The sequence below is a fragment of the Malaclemys terrapin genome, chromosome 18 (assembly GCF_027887155.1).
Source record: "Malaclemys terrapin pileata isolate rMalTer1 chromosome 18, rMalTer1.hap1, whole genome shotgun sequence".
Taxonomy (NCBI): domain Eukaryota; kingdom Metazoa; phylum Chordata; order Testudines; family Emydidae; genus Malaclemys; species Malaclemys terrapin.
The window spans coordinates 6,506,222-6,531,401 of NC_071522.1; the positions used below are offsets into that span (position 1 = coordinate 6,506,222).

General features: G+C 38.8%; 1 protein-coding gene and 1 long non-coding RNA gene across 8 annotated transcripts in view; one reads left to right on the top strand and one right to left on the bottom strand.

Annotated features, from left to right (window-relative positions):
* The window catches only part of BCAS3 (BCAS3 microtubule associated cell migration factor), a 483,012-nt gene that overhangs the window by 378,979 nt on the left and 78,853 nt on the right, over positions 1 to 25,180 (bottom strand). For all 7 annotated transcript variants that reach the window (XM_054008056.1, XM_054008054.1, XM_054008055.1 and 4 more), the window contains exons 9-11: positions 22,695 to 22,771; positions 5,575 to 5,651; positions 3,667 to 3,750 (exon numbers count right to left, since the gene is read on the bottom strand). In XM_054008056.1, the coding sequence (XP_053864031.1) occupies positions 3,667 to 3,750; positions 5,575 to 5,651; positions 22,695 to 22,771 (238 nt within the window). The remainder of the gene's footprint in view (positions 1 to 3,666; positions 3,751 to 5,574; positions 5,652 to 22,694; positions 22,772 to 25,180) is intronic.
* LOC128825513 (uncharacterized) overlaps positions 4,776 to 25,180 on the top strand; it is a 41,781-nt gene continuing 21,376 nt past the window's right edge. Inside the window, exons 1-2 of the long non-coding RNA XR_008442687.1 lie at positions 4,776 to 4,837; positions 17,041 to 17,250. This is a non-coding gene — a long non-coding RNA (uncharacterized LOC128825513). The remainder of the gene's footprint in view (positions 4,838 to 17,040; positions 17,251 to 25,180) is intronic.

Sequence of the window (25,180 nt, forward strand, 5' to 3'; positions counted from 1 at the left end):
TTTTGCTTACTGTTACTGTTTGATTAAATCGGTCAAAACAAAGTTATTAACTTTGTTCCACGCTTTAGACTTGCTAACAGACACAAAAGTTACAAAATTTGTTAACAAAAAGCACAAACATAATTAAGACACCAATCCTGCAAATGCTTACACATGTGCCCTCACTTAAGTAGCCCCATTGCCTTCACTTGGACTATTTACATGAGTAAAGTTCAGCATGTGCACAAATGTTTGCAAAATTGGAGCATACATTTGTATCAGGTTTGTACTAATCAATTGGACCCTGGTCAACTAACAATCAAATAGCCTCCTGACTATCAAAATTTCAGGCTGAAAATATTTACACTGTCCATTGATGTGGACATGGAAACAAGGAAACACGGAAAACATATGGTTAAACAAGGAGGATACAATGTTATTAACAGCTTACAGGTAACTGGAATATATCACCCAACACTACCTGACACGTTTGTTCACTGATCTGAACTGGCACCAGTGGACCTTGAGGTCCTACCTTGAAAGTGAGTGTGAACCCATGCCCTCTTTATACACTCTCAGGCCAATCAAGGAACCCTGACTGGATACCAGAGTCCCAACCTCCTCCTCTCTTTCTTGGCAGAGGTAGGATAGAGGAGAAGAGCTACAAGTAGCAACAGACAGAGGTACACTCCTGTCATTATGTCACACGAATGCCCAGGACCAGTGTCCAAGCAGCCCATTAGGTTTTAGAGTCTTCAGCTGGACCCTTTCTAGCCTCGACTGCACTGGAACCCAGAACGGTTGTGAGAATTGTAATTTAAACTCCTCAAAAACAAACCTCCTGGATGCCAAGTGGAATGTGAAAAAAAATCTACATAACAGTTTGCCAGTTTCCCAATACAGGAAAGATGCACCTTCCCGACCCCAAAACTGGGAATCAGCCCAGCCCCTGGCACTCCCAGAAATCCAGCATATTAGTGAAAGGTGGGACAAACAGGGCTACTCAACCCAGGATACACCATTTTTTTTTATCATTCCCTTCCCCAGCTTCAGCAACAGGAAGAGCCAAGACCCTGGCTTGCACTGCCCAGTGGCAGCTGCCGTGGATAGGATGAGCCCCCGAGCCTGGACTCAGATGCTGCATGTGATCCTGTCTCCCCATACAGCATGAAGAAAGGAAGGGGGCAGAAGTGAGAAGCAGCAGCCCCCATCTACTAGAGGCAAAGAGGTAGGGGTAGAGCAGGGAGGATGATGAACACTGTCTCAAATCCCCTTGGCCAAAATCTCCCTCCCTCCCCAGGAGGTTGTCTCCACTGTTCCCAGTCCCACCCAAACTCCACCCTGGCTTGCAAGGTGGGCATGTTACTACTCTAATTTATATCACAAATTGATGTCTCATTTAAATATATGCCCTCCCCAGCACTTATACTGTACACAAGAGTCCCTGAGTCTCCCCCGCCCCTATTTACACAATGGGATCACAACTAACCAAGGACCCTAACAATTGACAAGAGAAGCATGGCATTTGGATGTAACTGAAGATTTCCATTCTACCCTGTAGTATCAACCCAGAAGTCCTTCCTCAAGTATTAGTGGGTTAGTAGCATGTGTTAGTGCATATTATCTAATGGCTTTCTATCTTTTCCCAGCTCTGATTATTATCTTGCTGTTATATAGGGTCTCGCACATTTTTCTTTCCTGCGACTATACAAATATTTTCCCTGTTTATTGCACCATCATTATTTTCAAGTTTGTACATATGGGGCTCGTATTTATTGGGTGAAATTTCCAGCCTGTATGATGCAGGACTAGATCATCATAATGGTCCCTACTGGCCTTAAAAACTATTAATCTATGGTCTTGTCTAGGGACCCTTTCGTGCTTTCTGACAGATTCTGTAACTGGATTTTTCAGTCCTTGTAACAACACAAAACAAAAAATTAACCTTTGATCTGCAGGGACTATTGAATGTGTGCTACTCAGTTGTACATAGGGTTTAACAACATTGTGGCCTGCTCTTTCCAATGACATATCGGGCCAGACTCTTGCTTACATTAAGGGCACTTTATGCTGCTCTGGTAGTATAAAGTGACCCTCGTGTAAACAAGAATCCAGCCTATTTGAGCACAATTATAGCAAATCCTACTGAGCTAGTTAGCTAAGCCCATCTGCCCGTTTTTAAAGAAATGCTAATGCTGATGAGACGGAAAGTATTTTTTTCACCTTTTTCCACTCAGGGTGAAGGAACTCAAAGCAGATATTACGGATTTAAAATAATATCTTCAGGAGGAGGAAGATCCAAATTTCCCCTCAGCAATGTAAAAACCTGTGATTTTTCTCCCCCTCCAACCACAGCACAGTTGAGTTCTAAAGCCATCTTGATGGAATACATTCATTTTTTTATTTGCTTTTATATGAAACAGCATGACCTTTGCTTCTCTTTGTGGGTTCTTTAAACTGTTGTTTTGTTCAGTGCAGTTGTGCTTTCTATTCCATGCTGTCATTTAGATTCTCTTTGTAATCCCTATGATTAGAACTGTTTTGTTGTGTATTTCACAAATCACAAGGCTTGTGGTTATAAGAAAAGCTTGTAATCAGCATGAACTTCGCCAGCCAACACTGAAACTCACTTTTTTGTGTGTGAAAAAGAACTGACTTCGCCAAATGTGAGAGGTAAAATCTCCAGGAAAAAAATGCATGCTCTTTTGGCTTGCCTAAGATTTTTCCATGAAAACTCAGCAGCTTCCAAACACACAGAGGAACGCTGTTCCGACTAAGCAAACCATAGGCACTGGTATCTAAATCTAAACATTATTATTAACACTCAGAGGCTTTTTTGAAGGTTATAATAACTGGAGCTGGGTGAATAACTGATTTTTTAGTTCGGTGCCTGAACTCAAAAAATCTGAAAAATAATTCGGTTTGTATCAACCTGAAACAACAATTTTTTAGGTTTTTATTGCCAGTGAAAAACAAAAAAAAATTCATTTCAGGTCTAACAAAACGTTTCCTTTAATTTGAAACGTTTAGTTTTTGGGGGGAGGAGGGAGGCTTGGGTTTTTTTTTATTAATTTTAATTTTGAAAATGTTGAAATGAAACATTTCCATGTTTTAGAATTTCTTCCCCTAATTTTTTTCCAGCCAAAACTATTTGCCAAATCATACCAGCGAATAAGCTATTTGCCGAAATAAATTCAGCCAGCTCTGGTAAAGTAAGTATATAATTAATTAGCTCTTCTATCCCTCAAGTACAATTTGATCACCCTTTAAATACCGTAAAAATATAGTACTGGAGCAAATATATCCACAAAGCACTAGGCACTGCTGTGTTTATAAACTGAGTATCAACATGCTAAGAGATCAGTCCTGCTTGAGTAGATTTAACTGAGAATGCTCACATGAGCAAGAGCTGGTAGCGTGAGTAAAGGTTTGAAATATAAAAGGTCCAATCCTGAACAGCACTGAGTGCCTACTGAGAGGCGCTGAGCAATGGCTGCTCAGAAATGTGCAGGATCTGGCCCCTAAATTTGGTTTTAATATTATTAAAGCAATTCCAGCACCTTTCTTAGACTCTTTTCTATTTTGTGAATTAGAAGAGGGGGGGGGGAAATCTCAATACAGTTCAGCAAGGGAATCTGATCATCACTGCACACGATAACGTCTTCCAGCGGTTGCTGATGTACTCACTTTGGCAGCACTAATGACTGTGGCAGTGTAAGACTGAATGTTGTCTCCACAGGCTCCACCACGGGACTGATGGCACCGGATCAGCTGCGAGGAGAAAGACAGCCAGCAAGTCACTATTATTAAACTATACAACCCCGTAACCCATTAGCATAGCTCTTATTTATCATGTACAGTGGCGTGTTTTTTCATACAAATAGCAAAAAGCCCTGCTGGGACACTTAACCCCTTTTTATAATCTTCTGGGTGCCACCCAGACTGTCGCATGCTCAGCTTTGGTTTTCAATTACAAGATGGAGTAGTCCCTAAGAATTCATAAACTTTGAAATGGGGGGATTTGGGGTCTGGCAGCAGTACCGCAAATAAATTTAAATAAATATAATCAACGGCTTTAGCAATGTCTATGTAACTTTAAATATTTGACATCCTACGAATTTGGATGTGGCTTCCACCCCCAACTCCATTTTTTTTTTTTTTATTACACAGACTCCAGCAAGGAGAAAAATGACAAAAGAAAAAAGTTTGCTACATGTACATTTTTAATTCTTTCGGCTTTGTAGAAATTTAATATGTCTGTGATTGCATTGCTTCTAGACTGCTTTTCTTTTATTATTAATACACCAAAACAGGACACCTCTAGCCCCTATCCAACAATTAATGAAGACTGCCAGTTAAATAAAATGGCAAATAAGCCACTGATATTTATTGTTGCTGCATAGAAAATGTTGACTCTCTAGTTGCTCCCTTCTATCATTTTTGTTGAAAGAAAGAGGAGAAAGAGATAAAAATCACTCTAAACTATATCTTCTCCTGAAAATGCCTCTTTGTAATTCTATTAAAATGGGTAAAAAAAATTAAAACTGAAAAAGGGAAACAGTCAATGTATCCAAGGGAAACATCAGTAGCTGAAGTTCCCTTTTGACCTATTTATTTTCATAATTTGTTAAGTTTTGCAAATGCTGCAGCAGCAAATTTAAAGAGATCAGTCTGTAAATTGAACAACACTGTAGCTAAACGATGGGTGTGGTGTTTCATCAAGAGGCAGACCTAAATTTGGACAGAGGTATAACAGCAGGCAAATTAATAAAAGCTGCCTCTCTGATAGTCTTTGGCTCAGTTCTTACAAGCAGCTATTCCTGTCACAGGAATGTAACCAAGGGTGAACATGAAAAAGGTAAGTGCTTCCATTTTAAAATACAAACCATACTCTGGTAACTGAAGGTGAAGTTTTCAAACACATCTTGTTTTAAATTTACAGTGATCTTTTAGGAGTACACTGGGTAAAAAGAGTGCTAATTACTTTCCTTGGCATTTAATTTTTCTCTCTTTGACTCTGAAAATAATCACAACTAATTCAATATTTTACATTCTCGAAGACAGCTGTGGTCTAATGGATTGAGCCTGGAGGCAGGCAGCCAGAAATTTTTGAGTTCTAATCCCCAGTCTACCCACTCACTTGCTGTGTGGTCTTAGACAAATCCTTGGACCACTTTGTGACTTAGTTTCCCCTAATGGTTAAATAGGCATACATCTGTCTTACAGGGGTGTTGAGAGTTATTGTTTAAAGTGCTGAACACAATTGTAAGGTGTTAATTGCTGAGCAAGCTATATGATGCAATCATACATTGAAAACTCTTCTTTTTCTGCCTGTACTATTCTTGAATATCCAGGCCCTGTAAGCTCACACAGTTGAATAAGGTACAGTACATAGAGCAGAGGGATGATATAACTGCAAACAAAACACAGCTGGTAGGTCTAATTTTTAGCCAACCATCATTTGTCAATGTCCTTTTAAAGATTGTAGCCTTTTTAAAAAAAAAAAAAAAAAAACAAGTCTGTTCCTGTGGTTTAGATAAAATCATTCTGGCTTCTCTATTACAGAAAATATTTAAAATTTAAGCCATTCCTTACCTTATTTTCTGCATAAGCAAGCCAACGACTCCCAAGAGCAATGGGATTCATGTTTGGCCCCGGACAAGGATAGCAGCCTGAAAATTTTCAAAAGGCAGCACTGAAAAATATCTTAATGACTTCTTACAAAGAATTTTACATATTGCCAAGAAAACAAAAAATCTAAACAAAGAGCCTTCAATTGCTAATATCACTCAGCAAATGCTTACATTTTTGTAGCTGAAGATAAGATTGTGGCTAGATGAGCCATGTTATTAACAGTTAATTAATGGTAAATGCAAATTTTTCCTTATATTTGAGTTTCTGACTTTAAAATATCATATTTTGGAAGGCTGGGAGTGAAGAATAGATTTTACAACTTAAGAAACCCATCACTCAAAACTGCATGATATATTAACTTTTAATTTAAGTTATTGGGGTTTTGAGTACTTTGAAAAGTGGATTTCTCCACATTGTGAACCAAGCAATTCTATATATTTACACCATGATTAAGTTCATTTCACTGAATGCCTGCTGGTGATCAATAACTACAATGAGGTCAAAATCATTTTAGGTGTCTGTGGGTGGGTTTTGTTTGTTTTTAATAGAAGTATTTGCGTTTACAGGTCATCTCTCACAAAGACTTATGTGGGTACTTAACTTTACCCACTATGAGTGAAATCCTCACCCCCATTAAAATCAATGGCAAAACTCCCATTGACATCAACTTGCAATTTCACCCTGCAAGCAGTTCCATTAAGTCATTGGGACTACTCACAATGTTTTAAATTAATCCCATATGTAAGTATTCATGAAAGGGAGAGCTTTAACAGCATTGACTAGAATCATGAACAGTATAGAAGAGGTGGTGTGCAAGCTTCCCTTGCCTAGCTTTATTAACGCATTTTAGTTTTGCCTTGCAACATCTCTTCTATCCCAGTACTGAGTCTCTTTTAATTAGACTGCCTATCATGACAAACTGCGTGCTTGTTTTGTGGTGTGTTTACAAAACTGTGCTTTCTTCCTGCCAAACCGTTCGTTCGTTATCACCTTCATTGACTCAAGCTCGGCATCAGAACTCCAGTTAGCTTCATACTAAAAACTTTCCATCGCTCATAGAATCATAGCTATATAGGGCTCGGAGGGACTCGAGAGGTCATCTAGTCCAGACCCTGCACTGAGGCAGGATCAAATATACTTAGACCACACTTGGTCTAACCTGTTATTCACAGTCTGTGTTATCAAGGAAAATAGGTGCATTTGCAAATACACAAAGTCTTAACATTTTAAAATATATATGCATAAGGCTAGGATTAAAAGTTTAAAAACGATACAGCACAGAAAACAACAGTACTGAAAAGCAGCTAAAGTTAAAGATATCCTTGAATATTTGAAAAGGCGAGGGTTAAATATATATATTTTTTAAAGTTGCCAACGTTTAAAATTAACTTAAACTAGATGAGGTGCTAAATGTAACTAACAGAAAGAGTCAAAAGTTAACAAAATATAGAAAATTCTAGTGTTAATTATAAACAAAAGTGGGATTAAAATAAAAAAATATTATAAAGACAGGTTTCGGACAATTTGACAGAAGAAATAGGAAAGAGTAAAACCCAAATAAAAAGCATAAAGGGAAAAAAATCTTGGAACTAAAGGCTGAGCTCTTACTATTGCACTCTGACCAGCTTGCTGTATACTGTGTCCTGTTCTCCTTCCCTGGGTTTTTTGGGTCATTTTAGATTGTAAGCTCTTTGGGGCAGGGAACACATTATACTATGAAGTCCAATCATATCCCAACCGGGCGGCCTGTAGGTACTACAACACCATAAATAATATGTAACATTTTTGCACACCATTTAGGGCTCCAATCCTGCGAATAGATATGCCTGTGCAGATCCTAACCCCAATGCATTGTGCTACTAACATCAATGGGATTTCACACAGATAGAAGTAATTCAACCGCAGCGATTTGCAGAATTGGGGCCTGATGCGTGATTTGATTCTGAGTCACCAAATGTGAAAGGCTAGTGCAATAAGGTCCTGAGTCGGGAAAGTACCTTTAAGCATGTGAATAGCCCTATTTGCTGGATTGAGGCCGGTACTTCCTAACACAGCATCTAAATGTTGGCATGGTGGGCTAAAGGAAAATTATTCATGTTAACTCTCTTGGGGTGGGTGTGTACAAAATATGAAAACTACACATATTTTAACAAGAAATATCATAGGCAGTGTATAAAGCCTGGATCCTATCAAAGGATTAACCATCCATATTTTCCTCAATTATCTTCCTGAAGATCATTTACACTATATCAATTTAGAGTATTTCTCTCTTATTAGTTGACCAAGATAAAAGGTAAACAAAACAATGCATTTAAAATGTTTCCAGTAAATGACAGAGGCATTTCTAGTTTTGGTTAATCCAAATCATAAAGGGTAGACTGGTGTCAGTTAAACAGCATTTTAGAATAGTACACAGCTTTAGCAACAAAAGGGAATGGAAGGACTTGCAGAATATAGTGTGTTACAGTACCAGTGGAGAAGTGACATACAAAGAGAAAGCTAAATATAGCTACACTTCTATTTGACCCATTTATTTCATGGGTCAAATTCTTGTATACTGATCAGTTAACTACAATAAGAACAAGTAAATCTATTCCTCGTCTAAGGTTGACGGGGACTACAGATAAGAATGATCCTAGTACACCATTCTTTCTCATACTAGCTTTAGACCTTTATCATTTGCTTCTTGAACAGCCACTTGGCCAGCACTTTTAGTGAGGACAAAGGCAATACATTTTCCTATGGCATATTTTCTAGACTGTGCAGTGTTGAAAGAGATTTAATACAATTTATTAGCACACACCGATTAAACGTATTTGAATATATAATTATTATATACAAAATGAGAGATTTTAAAATCTCACTTACATATGTATGTATGTATGTATGTATGAGAGAGACTCAAATATGTATTTGAAGATACTTCTTTCTGGACACATGTAGAAGTGGATATTAGACTCGTCATGCTGCATGTGTTAAATCATGCCCAATATCTATTTTTCGGAGTAGAGGTGGGAGTACTATAAAATTCAAAAAATCGTAATAAGCCATTTCAAAGGTCATGAAGCCATGGTAACAGAAATAGCAGCAATTCATCCCACTAAACCAATCTCAAGCCAGGAAAGCAAAACCAAGCGAGCATTTTGTAAGATGCCTTTTCACCTTCTTGATCTCAGGAAGGAAAATGAAAGCAGAGAGTAAGATGCCACAATTGTTATTGCCCACTCTGAAAGTGCATAAAATGTGGGCAGCCAGAGCCTCTTAAGGAAAGAATGCAGAAATCCTTCTTAAGGTTGTAAATACAAATGCATTCTTCCGATGACATTATTGTTATAAACCAGTAAGGACTTAATGCTGACCTCAGCTTTAGCTTGCACAATTGCTATCTGGTTCAGTAAAGACATGCAGGTCCTTTGAATTCCTTCCCTCTCCCCCTCCCCGTACATCAGATATCCACGAAAAGATGTTAAGTGTTAAAATTTGTCTCAGACATATTTACAGTGTTTTGTAATCAGCCACCTGGGCTTCCCAAGCCCCACAACTACTCTGGGGTAGATACCAAAGAACAAACTGATATTAATTTGATAATGAAACTGATATTAACTGATAGCGAAAAACAAATAAACCTGGCAAAAAGTAAGCAATTAAAGACAAGTTCCCTTTTAGAAAAAAAAAAAAAGCTGTTACTGATCATTTGAATGAACTGAAGACAGTAAGGAAACGTAAAAAGCCTCATTCCTTCGGTTGAAATGATTCTATACAGAAAATTTAGAGTATCTCTAGTGTCAGGTGTTTTTATTAACTGTATCATTATGTTACAGGCAGTACACTATGTGAATTAGATTTGGTCAACTTAATACATCTCTACTTGCAAATTAGTTCCAATAATGACCTCCTCTGAAGTCAGCAATTCAACTTGGTTCTAAACTCTCTTCTCTCAATTAAGAAAAAAAAGAGTGTTTAAAAAAAAAAAAAAAAAAAAAAAAAGCAATACTCTTCACTTCTTTTCTTTGTGACTCCATGTGTTTTGGAATCTTCTTGCCCCATAAGAATAAACAAAGGGTTATATTTTATGGGAAGAAAAGCAAATTGTTTTTCTGCTATCCAAAAAAACACTTACAGCTGGAGTCAGCAGAACATCATCTACTCGGCAAATGTAAAGAAAAACAGCGTGACCTGTCAGGCTTTGCTATCCAATCATTATAAGCATGACTCTCTTAAAGATTAACTTCTACTAAACTTCAAAACAACTGAAGAAAAATACATTCTAAGCAATAGCGACAGCAGTTCTTTCATGTTTACAATGAAAATGAACATAATGAGAAAGCAGTGCTAACTGTCAAGAAGACCAAAGTTTCCAAGTTTCAATGAAGGTATTGAGAGGTCATCCAAGAGACGATCACTAAGGGAAAGCCCTTCCAAAAGTACAGCAAATCATAGAAGTACTTAGCAACACTATGTCTTATAACAGGCTTTACTGGGAAGTTTAACCATCCCCCCTCCCTCCCCAATATCAAAGGTGAGCACATAGTAGAGGCTAATTTAAATATTTATAAAATACACAATTACTCTCTTAACTTAAATTAATACACACAGAAAATAAATGAGTTTGCAGTTAAGGCAAAAGACTTGAACTGAGATTTTAAAACTCTCAGTTTAGGAGTAGGGCTCTATTCTCAGCTGTGCTGCAGATTTCCTGTGCTAACTTGGGCAAATCACCTAATCTCTCTGTGCCTCATTCTTCCCATCGGCAAAATGGGAATAATACTAACCTACTTCACAATGGTAACAAAGGCCAAATTCATTAATGCTCGTAAAGGTCTTCAGCAAAAAGGGCTACATACATGCAAAGTTGTTGTTTTTTTTAAATTACTGAACTGCCTTATTTTAAAATATAAATTCAAAATAAGCACACAGTTTGTGATCATTTCGTTCAAAGCTGGTTTTAGTCTTCTGACTGTTACACTGAATTTGTACAGTTGATTTTACTGGAAATGGAATGATCTCAGCCAAGTACAAGAATGCTGATTAAACCAATACAGTTCTGTAAACCTCTAAGCAATTATGAAATCCCTGCACATTGACTGATGAGAAGGAAAGGGGTATGAGTTGTATTATTTCTCAACAGCCCTGTGCTATGCAAAACCCTGAACACTTATAGGACTACTGGCATTCAGAGTCTCATATCCATATGCGTACAATAAATGTGGTCACCTCTTCTTCTCATGATGGCAACCCACAAACTCCCACTCCATCACCCAGTTGTTTTCTGCTCCTGAAGAAAGCTAAGCTCCTCCATTCCCAGAAAGAACTTTCCTCTTGACTTAAAATGTCTTTTAAAAGCTCCTCTTCTAGTTTCAGTAACAGTAGCATGAATAGAGGGAGGGTGGTCAGAGGAAAAAGAGCAAAATCCACCTCTTCACCCATTCAGCTTTTAAACAATCAGTGAATGGGGGGAAAGGGCCATTCTGAAATGAGTCATATAGAATATAACAGGAATTAAACCAATCGGGCTTTCCAGACTTACTCTTAAAGCTTGAATCATCCTATAAAATGTGGAGCAGCAGTTAAAAAAAGCTAACTGCATGGTAGGTACCATTAGGAAAGGGATAGATAAAAAGAAAATATCATCATGGCACACTCCAAACCTTGAATACTATGTGCAGTTCTAGTTCCCCATCTGAAGAGAGAGATATTAGAATCGGTAAAAATACAGAGAAGAGCAACAAAAATGACTAGAGGTATGGAACAGCTTCCATATCAGGAGAGATTAAAAAGACTGGGACTTTTCAACTTAGAAAAAAGATGGCTAAGGGCGGATATGATAGAGGTCTATGAAATGTGGTCTATAAGAAGTGCAAGGGACTGGACTAGATGATCTATTGAGGTCCCCTCCAGTCCTACATTTCTATTATTCTAAAATCATAAATGCTGTGGAAGAAGTGAATAGAGAAGTGTTATTTACCCATTCATACAACACAAGAACCAGAGGGCACCCAATTAAATTAATAGGCAGCGGGTTTAAAACAAACAAAGAAGTACTTCACTTAACGCACAGTCAACCTGTGGAACTCATTGCCAGGGATGTTGTGAAGGCCAAAAGTAGAACTGGGGTTCAATAAAGAATTAGATACGTTCATGGAGGATAGGTCCATCAATGGCTATTTGCCAAGATGGTCAGGGACACAACCCCATGCTCCGGATGTCTCTAACCCTTTGATTGCCAGAAGCTGGGACTGGACAACAGCTGATGGATCACTCAATAATTGTTGCTTTGTTTATTGCTTCTGACGCACCTGGCTCCAGCCACTGACCAGGAACTAGGCTAGATGGACTATTAGTCTGACACAGTATGGCCATTCATACTTTCTTAACTCTACAGCAGAGATAATTTTCTGTTAAGTTCCAGGACTTTTCCATAATAGGTAGTGGGAAAAGGGAATAGAGGGAGAAGGAGTGTCTCTCTCACCAAACACAAGTTGGTCCAATAAAAGATATTACCTCACCCGCCTTGTCTCTTGCAATCAACAAGCGTTAAGAGCCTAACTCCTTTTGAGCATGCACATCTTGGTAATAAGAGGGACAACACTGCATTGAAAAATTCTTGTACGTATTTGGCGGGGCAATATTCCAATGCCAATTTTTCCTCACGGTCAAGGGCTTATTGTAATTAAGCCTGTAATATCTTATTTTGTTTCCTCTTCAGCAACTTCTTACTCATGCCAAACTCTTACCAAAATCACTGAGTGCTGAATAGAGCTCTATCACAGCAGCCTTTGGATTTAAACAAAAATTGGAACACAAGTTTATTTGTCTTTAGAAGATTGGACATTTCTAATGGCCACAGCCACTTATTTTTAGTTTGTACTTTTTATATAAAACAAATGGCACTTTGACAATTAAGTATGGCTCCATGTACAGAGAAAGGGTATGTGCCCTTCTGTCTCCTTTCTACATGCAATGTAAGCGGATATGCTGTTAAAACTGTTTCAGATTTATGTGCAACAGAATAAAACTTTAAGAGGAAAAGAACGGAATTGTCCATGTCAACATCATAGTTTTCCTTCAAACTGAGCCCACAGGGTTATCTCAAGACACCCTGGGTATGTTCTGTCTTTTATAGTATACTCTAGGGACTCATATCTACATCCATTTTATAGTCTTTAAAAATGTCTGCTAATGACATCTATCAGTCTTTGTCTTTTGTCTCTACCATCTAGCCCTGGTTTCTGGTTTCCAATGAAAGCCTCTTCAGTAAGTTGCCCTCGCCAATCCTTTTTGTGTGACCATACTATAAAAATCTCCTCTTACTCATAATGTTTACTGCCTTCCTTTCCCAGGTTCTCTCTGATTTCCCCCTTTCACCCCCACCCTTTGTTATTAATAGCAAGGATTCTCCTCAAATAATGATTATAACAGACATTCTTCCTCCTTTTAATGGATGTTCCATGCTTTATATCCTCATAAGAGTGAGGATTTCATACTGGCACTGGACAATTTCATTTCAGGCTACCCCTTTGTCTTAGTCTTTATACAAGATAGGAGTATGACTAGTACTACTAAAAAGGTTCCCTATACAGCATCAGTCAGTCTCTAATCCCAAACTGTGAATTGAACTGCATTTGTTTGGACTTGATGCTGCCATAGGACATTGGGTTGAGATCAAGTCAGAGCCGATAAGATAACCAGGGTCAAGACTAGTCAGTACATGCACAGGAGACCTCCGAGGACAATTTACATGCTGCAGAAAATTTGCTTGTGATTTAGGAAGTGGCATACATCCCTTTGTATCTATTTTGCTAGAGAGCACTCTTCTACCAGGAATACAGGTTTCTGCATATAGATATTCTGGTTTCTTGGGGGCATTAAAGATATCTCAGCACTTTTAAACCAGATTTCCTGGCCAAATTCCAAAATGAATAATTCTATTACCTGAAAATATTTGTCTTGTAGCAATTATACAGGTATGCTTCTTTTCCAACACCAAAAGCTGTTAAGTAGCATTGCTGTGCACTATTAAATAGCTAGCTACAATAATCCACTCTAGAAGTGGCTGCATTTTAGTTAAGTATCTTTATATAATCTATATTATTTATATAAATGTATTAATTTTTCTAGAGTCCGACAGCATATGTAGCACTTCACAATCATATAAAATTACAAGATTCCTTTCTTAAAGAACTGTGCAACCTAAACTGGCCAGATAAAAGACTAAATGACAATAGACTGAGGTAAACAGAGAGCGTAGAAAGGGGAGAGAAAGTAAATAATAGATAGTGATACTGTTGTTGCAGGAGCATTGTTTATTCCAAGGAAAACAAATCATATAAGTTGTTTTATCTAATATTTCTGGTTTGTTTAGAGTTTTTTTTTTTAGCATCATCAGGCAAACCAAATCTATTTGTTTATATTTTTATAAAGCAATATTGTTTATAAATTCCTTTGGGATCCTTCTAGATGAAAGGCCCTATATAAATGTTATTACTTTCATACTGTCACATACTTTACTGAGATCATCTATTGTTCTTACACTTCCTTCTGTTTAAATATCACCCGTACAATCAAGCAAAAGAGCAAGCAGACAGGACCCCCTCACTGTGAAACCATGCTCAGCATCTACGGCTTTCTTTTTTCTTTTATAACTATCACTATCAAAACATAGGCCCAGAAAGAAGATGAAGAAGTACATCCACCACTGCTAGATATGCCCTCTTCTTTCCCATTCTCAGCCAGTGTGTGTTATTCTCACACATACACCAAAACTACAATTTCAGAGTGGTCACCATGTTAGTCTTATCAGCAAAAACAACGAGGAGTCCTTGTGGCACTTTAAAGACTAGAAGTGGGTTTTAGGCCATGGAAGCTTATGCCCAAATAAAGTTGTTAGTCTCTAAGGTGCCACAAGGACTCCTCGTTGTTTTTGTCAATACTACAATGACCTCTGTGTGGACAGACCCCTGGACCTGCAGGGTGCAGAGTCCGCCCATGCCAAGCTCACTGGAGGATCAGAATTGTAGTCATTTTGAACTACCCAACTCACAGAGAGATCTCCTCTTCCATCACAGCTATTAAGATTATTTTGCTGTTGGTCCTTGGGGTCGAGCTCTTCAGGACAAGCGTCAAAAGAGTTTTCACCATACAGGACCCTGCCTTTTAACATTTGCTATACATGCTACTTCACAACAGCACAAATTTGGCAGCCTTCAGAACACTATACCAGATTTAAAGCTTGGTTATGCCTTTTTTTTTTTCTTTTTTCTTTTTGTTCGGGCAATTTGAGGGGATGTATAATGTAATTTTGTTGGTTGCAGTTCATGAGCATGCCACTGTGAGTCAGATGCTATTGTTTTTAGGTTTCATATTTTGTATTCCAATGTTTGGGATAGCAGTATAACAGCACCTGGTCTTTTATACATTATTTTTAAATTTGCCAAGAACAGTCAGTTTAGCTGATAAACCTGGATTTGCAAACTGCTCTTTTGTCTTTATGCAAGCTTTTCCCCAACTGTATCTATACTTCACTGTGCTATCTTATAAACAGACTAACACTGATGGAAGATTAAGTCTCTGTAATTCTTGCACTATGTCCTACTGGCCTTCTAAAAAAAAAAAAGTGGAATAATTATCTTGGTGATAGGATAGCTCAGATTCCCAGATGCAGCATGAGATCCCTTGTAAACCATCCTCCAGCTTTAATCACCCTATTGCTTTTTAGCATTTCTCATGTAATGCAGTGACCGTTGAGACAAAGCTAACTTGTATACTTGTTTATAGATGTGAAAATAGCAGAACTACTACTAACATCCGGTGGACTTGTCACAGGAAAAGTATATGCTCTTTAATGCTCAAGAAATAAATTCTGAGCCTAGAACTTTCTGATCACTTGAAACTCAGATCTCTTAACCTAGACCAAAGTTTTCCTGCTGCCATAAGTACCGGCAGCCAACCAACAGACAGACTTTTAATAATGCTCAGGTTTAAACTGTTTGTTGCTTAAGCTAGGGTTACCATTTGTCCGGATTCCCCCGGACATGTCCAGCTTTTTTCAGTTAAAAATAGCGTCCGGGGGGAATTTGTCAATGTCCGGACTTCCCCCGCCCCCCATGCAGAGCGTGCGGGGCTTACAGGGCAGCCGGCCGGATGGTGCCACTCGCACGGGCTCCGGCAGCCAGAGCCCTTCCTTCACTTCCCCTCTCCTCTCCCCTGCAACTTGAGACCACTCCCCTCCTCTCCCTCCCTCCCCCCGCCCTGCATTCACAGATCGCCGGCCGTCGCCTCGGCCTCCGGCAGTCTGGAGCTCTGACCCTGCTCCCCTCCCCCACTGCCGAGCGCGCTGCTCTGCAGCACAGTAAGGGGGCCGGGGGCCAGAGAAGCGGCAGGGAGGTTCTGGGGGGGGGTTGTCAAGAGACAGGGAGCAGGGGGAGGGTTGGATGGGTCAGGAGTTCGGGGGGGGCTGTCTGGGGGTTGGGGGTGTAAGGTTTTGGGCAGTCAGAGTACAGGTGGGGGGGTCTCAGGAGGGGGCAGTTAGGGGACAAGGCACAGGGAGGCTTAGGTAGGGGATGGGGTTCTGGAGGGCAGTTAGGAGCAGGGGGTCCCAGGAGGGGGCAGTCAGGGGACAAGGAGCGAGGGGGTGTTTGGGAGTTCTAGCGGGGGCAGGAGTGGGGAGAGGGATCGGAGCAGTCAGGGGACAGGGAGCAGAGAGGTTTAGATGGGTCGGGAGTTCTGGGGGGGGCTGTCAGAGGGTGGGGAGTGGTTGGATGGGGCGTGGGAGTCCCAGGGGTCTGTCTGGGGGTGGGGGTGTGGATAAGGGTTGGGGCAGTCAGGGGACAGGTAGGGGGTAGAGTACTAGGGGGCCAGTTAGGATGTGGGGAAGGTCTCAGGAGGGGGCAGTCAGGGGACAAGGAGCAGGGAGGTTTAGGTAGGGGATGGAGTCCTGGGGGGCAGTTAGGGGCAGGGGTCCCAGGAGGGGGCAGTCAGGGGACAAGGCATGGGGGGGGGGTTCTGAGGGGGCAGGAAGTGGGAGGGAGTGGAAGGGGCAGGGGCGGGGCTAGGGCAGGACAGGGGTGGGGCTAGGGCGGGGCTCCTCCCATCCTCTTTTTTGATTGTTGAAATATGGTAACCCTACTTAAGCAATGTGTCAACAGGTGATATGGTGGAAACATTTCTAGATGTTCAAAGAAAACGGAGTAAGAGTAGAGCATTCTGAAGAAGGAAATTATAAGGTGGTTTGTTGCAATCTGGATTTGTACCATACACGATACCATTCCACCAGATCAGACAATCAGAAGTAGCAATCTCTGCCAATTTTGATTCAGAAATGAAAGGAATGCAAGAAATGCTCATGAGTCACTCTTCCAAAAAGTACTTGTTTTAACTCCTTTAAATGTTTAATTCTTTCATGAGACATCTAACATTCCTGTTTTGTAGCAAAGAGGCTGCTCCCCGTTTGGTCATCAGTGAAGAGGAATTCTACCAAATTCACAAAAGAGGCCTAGGTGACCTGGCCTTTGGCAGCCTGAAACCAACACATCGTTTCTTGAACATGAATACCTATAACAAAAAATACAACCCACAAATTCACAGATGAAAATATCAATTGCTGACTCTCCATGTTTATTCTATTAACGGGATAGAAAGGTATTTAGAATATATTGTACAATTTTAGCCCCACGGTTACACAAAAATCTTCCTGGCTTTTATGGGCTATGAAGTACACTGGCTGAACTCTTTGGAAAATTACCTCTTAAGGGGCTAGCTGGACAGCATCAATAGAAATGTGGTGCCAGATAATGGCTGCAATAACTGTCTTCATCTCTGGAGAATAATGGATTGTGAATATATCAATATGAGGAGTGGAAGGGCAAGAGAGACTGAGCAGGCACCAGTTACTGGACACAAAGATGATGCCACATGTATGATGTTATGTGTATTCATCTCTTTTCGGGAGGAGGGAGGAGGTTCTTTATAGAGAGTAAAGCATCCATAAAGCCATGTTTGTAATCATCAATGTTAAACTAAGTAAGCATTTTTGGAGGGGCAGTTGCAGGAGCATTGATGGCATACAAATCAATGAAGTATAGTTATTTCACATTTACTCTTTACAAAGACCAAAAAAAGCTTGCACATCATTCTGAATGCCAGTTTTTGATCCTGCAGTCACATGCAATATTCAAAGAGAAGGGCTCTGAAGCAAAACTGATTTGTACCAGAGTACAAGTCCAATGATCTAAAATCTGCACCTCAGCATTCACACCTAGGAAAAGGAACAAATTTTCAATGCAAGTGCCAAACGAGTTCAGTGAGCTGGGCTACAAGGAAATACTCCAAAAACAGTGAACTTGCAGCCATCCCTGGACTCATTCTTTTTTCTTCCCTTCCATGATGCAGGCCTTCTCTTGATGAAGCTGACTTGGCTGCAAATGTAGGCACAGTGGAGAGTGGAATGCCATAGGAAAGTTACAGACATGAATTCTTTGCAAATTGAGAGTGTGCCTAAACTTAGCTAACAGATGTAGAAGTAGGAATACCTCTCACAGTGTAGATTACTGTATATACTGGATATGGAAGTTCAAGTTATCTTTCCAGGATTATCCACAATATATTTTCCATGCAAGTTTGAACACCTGACTTAAACTGACACACAGAGATGGGGGCACCTGTAAAATCAGTATTTATTATGAAAGCCTAAAGTAAAATTGGTTGTCTCTCTTCCACTCAATTCAATCATTACATTTTCATCTAACTAAATCCTATACTAATGCAATGTTAGAGTGGCACAGTTAGCCTCTCAAAAAAGTCAGGAAACGCAGAAGCTAATGTTACAACAGCCGCATGAGCATGACCGTGTTGCAGACCCTGAATATTCGATGGGACATTTATTACAATATAGTAGGCTACATATTCAACCACAAAAACAGGCATACTGCATATATGCAACACAGCTGGATTAACATAGCTTGTAGAACCTTAACTTCTAAATTTCTGACACTCTGATCTTAATTGTATGTTCTGTATTTAATTTTTAAAAAAATCAATTAAAAAAAAGGATGACGCCTGTTGCTTCTGCTTAATGATATTAGCATTTAAATGGGTGATTTCCCACATTTGCAGCTGCTGTTGTTGAGCTGGAGGCAATTTTTATTGGTTTACATTATGACAGCAGCATCTTCAGACAGACCTCTTTTCAGAGTAACAGCCGTGTTAGTCTGTTATATGCATCCGAAGAAGTGGGCTGTAGTCCACGAAAGCTTATGCTCTAATAAATTTGTTAGTCTCTAAGGTGCCACAAGTACTCCTGTTCTTCTTTTTTCAGACAGACCGAGACTAGTTCTAATTCGGGTCTGTGTTCTAGCCCCTTTATGCCTCCTCTCCTTCAGCATAAAGGAGCCTGAACACAGCCGGCTCACCACAGCAGGATCCCTTTACTAGGAGTTTCCCTAGTAGAGGGAGATTCTCTAGGCAGCCCTACACTGTCCTCGTTCCACCAGCCCCCAGTGTAGAGGTATATCAGTGGGGTGGGGAGGCCAGTGACACAAAAAGGCACTGCTCAGAATTGGGGTCAGAAACATGTTATTTTAAAATCAAAATGTAGACTGTATAAAATATTATAGTATACAGTGAAACTGCAGGGAAACCCTACAATGACTAGACATACAATTTCCCCCCCCACACCAATGACTTACTTCTGTCCTTGATGTTAAAGCAGACTTTTTTCCTGTTTGGGGTAAATTATTTGTCTTTTTGGTAAATGATTATGCTGTGTGCTTTTCAATGTGAATCTCGCTCATCCAAATTATCCTAGCAGTAGGTTATCCTTAACTCAGCCTTCATTGATTAAAGGACTGGACAATGTCCAATCATGTTCAAAAGGAGGCAGGGCTTCATTTTGTTCTTAAATACCCATTGTGCATCCCCTTAGTGATTTTCCAATAATACATGTTTATTTTCCCCCCAGATCAACCAAAGTGCTAGTCCTCATTGTAGACTTTCTCCATAGCAAGTTCCAAAATTTTAGCGATGTTTTTGGTTGACTTTTATTTAACAGTGTGGTTTAGATATTTTATGAAGGGGAAAGCATTTCTCTTCCCTTTCCTAAACTCAAAAATGGCTAAAAAGATTTTGATCAAACTTTCTAAAAAACAACATTCTGGGTACAGATCAAGGAGTAGGTTTTCAGAGACAAAAATGACACCTAACGTCAACTGAATTTCAAAGGGAGTTAGAACCTGACTGCCAAAAACGTTAGCCGCAAAAATGTTTTGGGACTCGAGTGCATGTGAAAACTGAAGATTATAACTAAAACTGTTCTGTGGCCTTAAAACATGGTGAGGCACTATATCTGCTGTAATAAGCATATTCACTATTAAGAGAAAAGAGCTTCTAAATCCCATTTCAGAGTTCTCAGTGCAACTTGCAGTATATAAAGAAATAGCACAGCACCAAAAAGTTCCATTCAGCTAGAACAGAGGATATGAAAAATGTGATGAATCTCACATTAAAAGCTAAAATGTATGGAGTATTATAAACTAATTACTATTTGGAGAAAAATCCTTTTTGTACTGAGATTTCAAAAATGTTGATTTCCAGTAGCTCAGTGGACATTCACAAAAGCGCTATTTTTATCTCAACTCTTCATGACAAAATAGTCCTGCTACTCCAGTATGGAAAATGCAGTGAAAATTAAAGCAACACTTAGGGCATCCAAGGGCTTAGTAACGTTTGCCATTTCCAAATAATTTATAGTTTTGTAGCATAACTTTAGCTAAAATATAACAAATTGCTACCACACATATTCTTAATGAGCAAGTAATTCAGTTATTAGAGACAATTTGGGTGAGGTAATATCTTTTATTGGACCAACTTCGGTTGGTGAGAGAGACAACCAGAAGTTAGTCCAACAAAAGATATTACCTCACCCACTTTGTCTCACTAACATCCTAGAACCAACACAGCTACAAGCTACACTAAATAATCTAGATAATCACATTTCTGGTTTTGAGCAAAGCAGCAAGGTATAATAGCTTATTTATTCAGTAGGTTTAAAATGGATAAACAAAATCCCCATCCCAGCTTACCTTTTATTAAAAATATAGTAATGGTTTTAAAAATTCAAGTTCAATATAAAGAAACCATAATGTAAGCGTGTAATTAGGTGCGTATATACTGTAGGCACATACATAGGGTGACTAGACAGCAAATGTGAAAAATCGGGATGGGGCTTAGAGGTAGTAGGAGCCTATATAAGAAAAAGACCCAAAAATTGTGACTGTCCCTATAAAATCGGGACATCTAGTCATCCTACACATACAACAATATCAAAAATCAAAATGAAGATACTAGATAGAGATTTGGGGGGGGGGTTGGCTGTTTGTTTTTTCTTTCTAGAAACAAAACATTACTTTCTCAGGCACTTTTCAAAAAATCAGTGTTTTGGTTTAATATTACATAACAATCTTTGTTGTCAGCTGTATTATTTTTCGACATCAGGAATAGAGATGTCCCTGTGCTGAATACCGTGGAGTCCTTTTCTGTAGTTTAATACAACCAGTCTATTAACTTTTGGAAACAAATTTTCATCAACTCCTGTTTTCTCTTGAGAATAATCGGAACTTGATATCTTTTTTAAAAAATGAAGAGGAAATTACCAAAACACCTAGTGGAAAGTTTTAATTTTTGAACCCTGCGCAAAATAAAGCTAAATTTGTACCTTGATTCTATAAGGTATAAAAGGGAACAACACAAAAGCCTTAATTCAAAGCTTGTTTCCATGAAGTTCTATTTAGTGAATGCTAGGAACCTGTTATGTCCATCGTGTAGGGAGAAACTGACACCTATTGGCAACTTTAATATTACTGCATAATGGTACTTTTCCTCAAAGTAATAAGAAACAGTTCTAATATCTGGATATATTTTAATAAAGGGAAGTGAGATTTTTTTTGTTGTTATACGAGTACTTAAAAGGAAGCATTTTTTCCATCTGAATTCCAAGAGTACTTTAAGGCATTCCTTTTAAACACAGAACATCATCATCAATAGTGCATTATGATCCAATCAGATGCTGGAAACATCAGTAAACAATTATTTGAAGAGGCCATGCTAGTGAACAAACACAAGCACTCTTCATTAGCAGTTTGGAGAGATTACATTTCACTTCTGGGACTAAACATGGTTTAATGTTACATACATGATATGCTCAGTCTTCGGGCCAAGTGTACCATGTACCATTTTTAGCACCCTCCACAGACAAATCAGGAACCACGTCAGGAGAAATATCCTGTCTTTCCAACTGCACTATGAATTACTCTAGTACAGATATCAATGTCAGACACAGGGATGTTTCTGGAGACAGATCTTCTGGGGTGTACCTTATCAGTTAGGATCAACCATCAAGGACTACAATTAAAAATGGCATAAAAGGCACCAGCAACATCAGGAAACAAATGTCAGTAGCAAACAACTTCTCCAAGTTTGAGCCAACAGTCTAAGTTACTAATTCAGTAGGTAGCAACAGCTCTGTGCAGATATGCCCATTCCTAGCACAATGTGTATCTGACCTCATTAACCTTTAGGTGCTACCACAATAAAAATAAATAATAATGGATAAATAGATCTGGGACTACAGACAATGAACAGTCAAAAAAATTGACAGACCATTGGAATTATCACATTCAATCCAATGTAGATTAAACATAAAATCTACAGCTGAAAACACAGAGCACCAAGAGTAATCAGAGCAGGGTTTAACAAACTAATAATAGAAGTATTGTTAATAAAAGTTCTTTTCACTACAAATGAGAATTTAGGTATGATGACAAATATGCAAAACAATACAAATACACAGAAGTAATGGGACTTGATTCTTGGAGGTGGTGGAGCAGCACCTGCAACTCTAAACGAAGTCTAAACGAGTTGCAGATACTTAGCATTTTGGGGGGAGAAAAATAGGCCTTTAGGGATCAACATTCACTGCAATGTGCTTTTTTGACTTGAATACATTAGATTCTGTTGACAACTCCAAGTCTGTTTTATGGGACTACAACTATTCACCAGAGCAGAGAAATTTAATCCAATATCATACATACTTGTAACGAAGAATTTTTTTGTGAATGTACAGCTGTCGAAGGCAGCAATTTTCTCTTGCAAGACAACAACAAGTATCCTAAAAACACAAAAATGAAAACGTGTGTACTTGAAACATTAATTCTGTTGGTTTAAGATTCAATATTTTAAATGTAATTGTTTCAATTTCAATTCTTGAGCAACAAACTGCCAGTTCTCTAGTAACTGGCAGTTGCTAAAGACAGTCTCATCCCCACCACATAACCTGCTCTTCAGGAAGTATACAAATACCATGCAGAGTAGTGCAGCATCTATGATATACCTCCTGTAATAAAAGGTCCATTAGAAAAGAAAAAATGGAATTGCAAGGATCCTGCATTGTCCTTAGTGTTTCAAATCATAATCAAATCCACAATCAGCACACAGACTAATCTAAAAGGAAGTCTTTTACCCTGGAAATAATCACATTGTTTATTTCATTGCAAATCTGTCAAACTACTAATAGTAAATACTACTGTTAGTAGAGACCAACAGTGTTTTTCCCCCCGCATATGAAAGCACAGTACCATGGAATTAAAGATCAGAGAAACGGGCTTTATGTAATAAACCACTTCCAGGGATTACCAGCATCCTAAATGCAAGGACAATGAAAAAAGTTCAAGGGGACAGCTATTGTCTAGTTACCTTTGGCAATTTCAGTTTTTTACCATGCAAATACCAATACATCGAAATTTTGTAGCCTGGCAAAAATGTTAACTGTCTTACATTTTTGAGCCTTTAAAACAAAGGGCCATATATTTTGGGGGGCGGATGTATGTAGATAGCCTCCCACTCACAAAATTGGATCTCCCAAGCCAAGCGCCTTATGCCCAACCTCAAAGTCATATGATCCAACAAAGGATCTCAGTAGCTTGGATCTAGCTAGGCTCTATGATTTTTGGATCTCTATGATCCAAGGTGGATGTCTGTGCTGGGACATAATCAAAACCACTTTCATTTCAACCTCTATTAGCTCCAGAGAATTAGCACATATTATGGTGTGCTTGTTTGCCCCTATGCTGCCTCTTCTTCTGAGATCATAGAGACTTCTTTTCAGAGTTTGGGGTGCTCCTTTTGAGAAGCAGATCTAGCTGCTCTACTCATAGGCAAAAGATCCTAAGAACTCCTGTCCTGATGGACTTGAGGACTTCCCTGGCTAGGGTTAGACTCATTCGCTGATAAGACTGAAGACTTCTTCAGCAAAGACTCAGAAGAAACTCCTGGCTCCAGATGATTAGGATCCTTTCCTCCATGCATAAGACTCTAGAACTGCTGTAGCAGGGTAGGAAGTCTAGCTATTCTAATACAAACCCAGAAGCAAGGGAAAGAATGGGCTCTGCATCCGCTTCGGATGACAGAAAAAGAGGAACTCAGGGACGTTTTTTTGGGGGGGGCTTTCATATCCCTACATTTACAATGCTGGAACAGGAAAGCATGTGCTTTGAAATGAGTTCTGTTGCCAAATGGCAGGACATGCAGTCTTACAGCAGGAATCTACACAGGTGATGTCATGAAGGAAAATTATAGCTCAGGGGTCCATGAGTGTTTCTGTTGTAAAAGCCTCTTTTTTCTCAATAATTTACAACTTGTCTTGTCTGAAATGAATACTAATTTTTATCCCAAACCTAACTGCTTTTACTGTCAACTATTTTTAGTTTAACAAAATGAATTCCAACTGTTTAAATCACAGCAAAGAAAAACAAAAAGGAAGTGTATCATTTATATGTAACTTCTTCCAGGCGGTCTCTAAGAAATTAGCCAGTTAATAACGGACAGACTGAAAGGTAGTCAAGTATAGGTTTTTTTTTTTTTTTAAGTGTAATGTATATAAAAATTTTATTTGTTTTGATCACAACATTCTCCACAATCTGTCTCATATTTCCTGTCTTCTGCTCTTAGAGGTAGAGACTGTGTTTTCCTTTATGGACAGTGCCTAACAGATTGTGGATGGTTTTGGAATATAAAAATATAAATACTGAATGTTTTTTCTATTCTTCTGCTATTCAAATTTTATTTTAAAAACTTCAATTTTGCACTGCATTAGTCTACAGTAGAGCTAATGCCACATTAGAACCTCAACTGGCCATTTTTCATGCATTTTCAATCTGAAATAGTGAACTTTTCTTGGATGATAATAGAATCTGATATGTTCCAGAAAAACAACTACCCTTGATACAGCCCCACAACTTTGAAGTAGCTATTCCATTTTCACCACTTAGAAAAAAAAAAAAAAAAAAAAAAACATTAGCACCTGGAGAGAGTTTTTTTTAGTTGGGAGACTTTGAATGATGTTTTGCCTTTTGACTGTTTTTACAATTGGACTTTTCTTCTGCTTTAAAAAAAAAAAAAAAAAGACTAGACTGGAAAGATTTACTATCTTCACACTGTCCACAAGGGAACTTTAAATTTTTAAAGAGACAGTTGCACAGATACATACTGAACTCTTTCTGACAGACTGTTAAAGGAACAG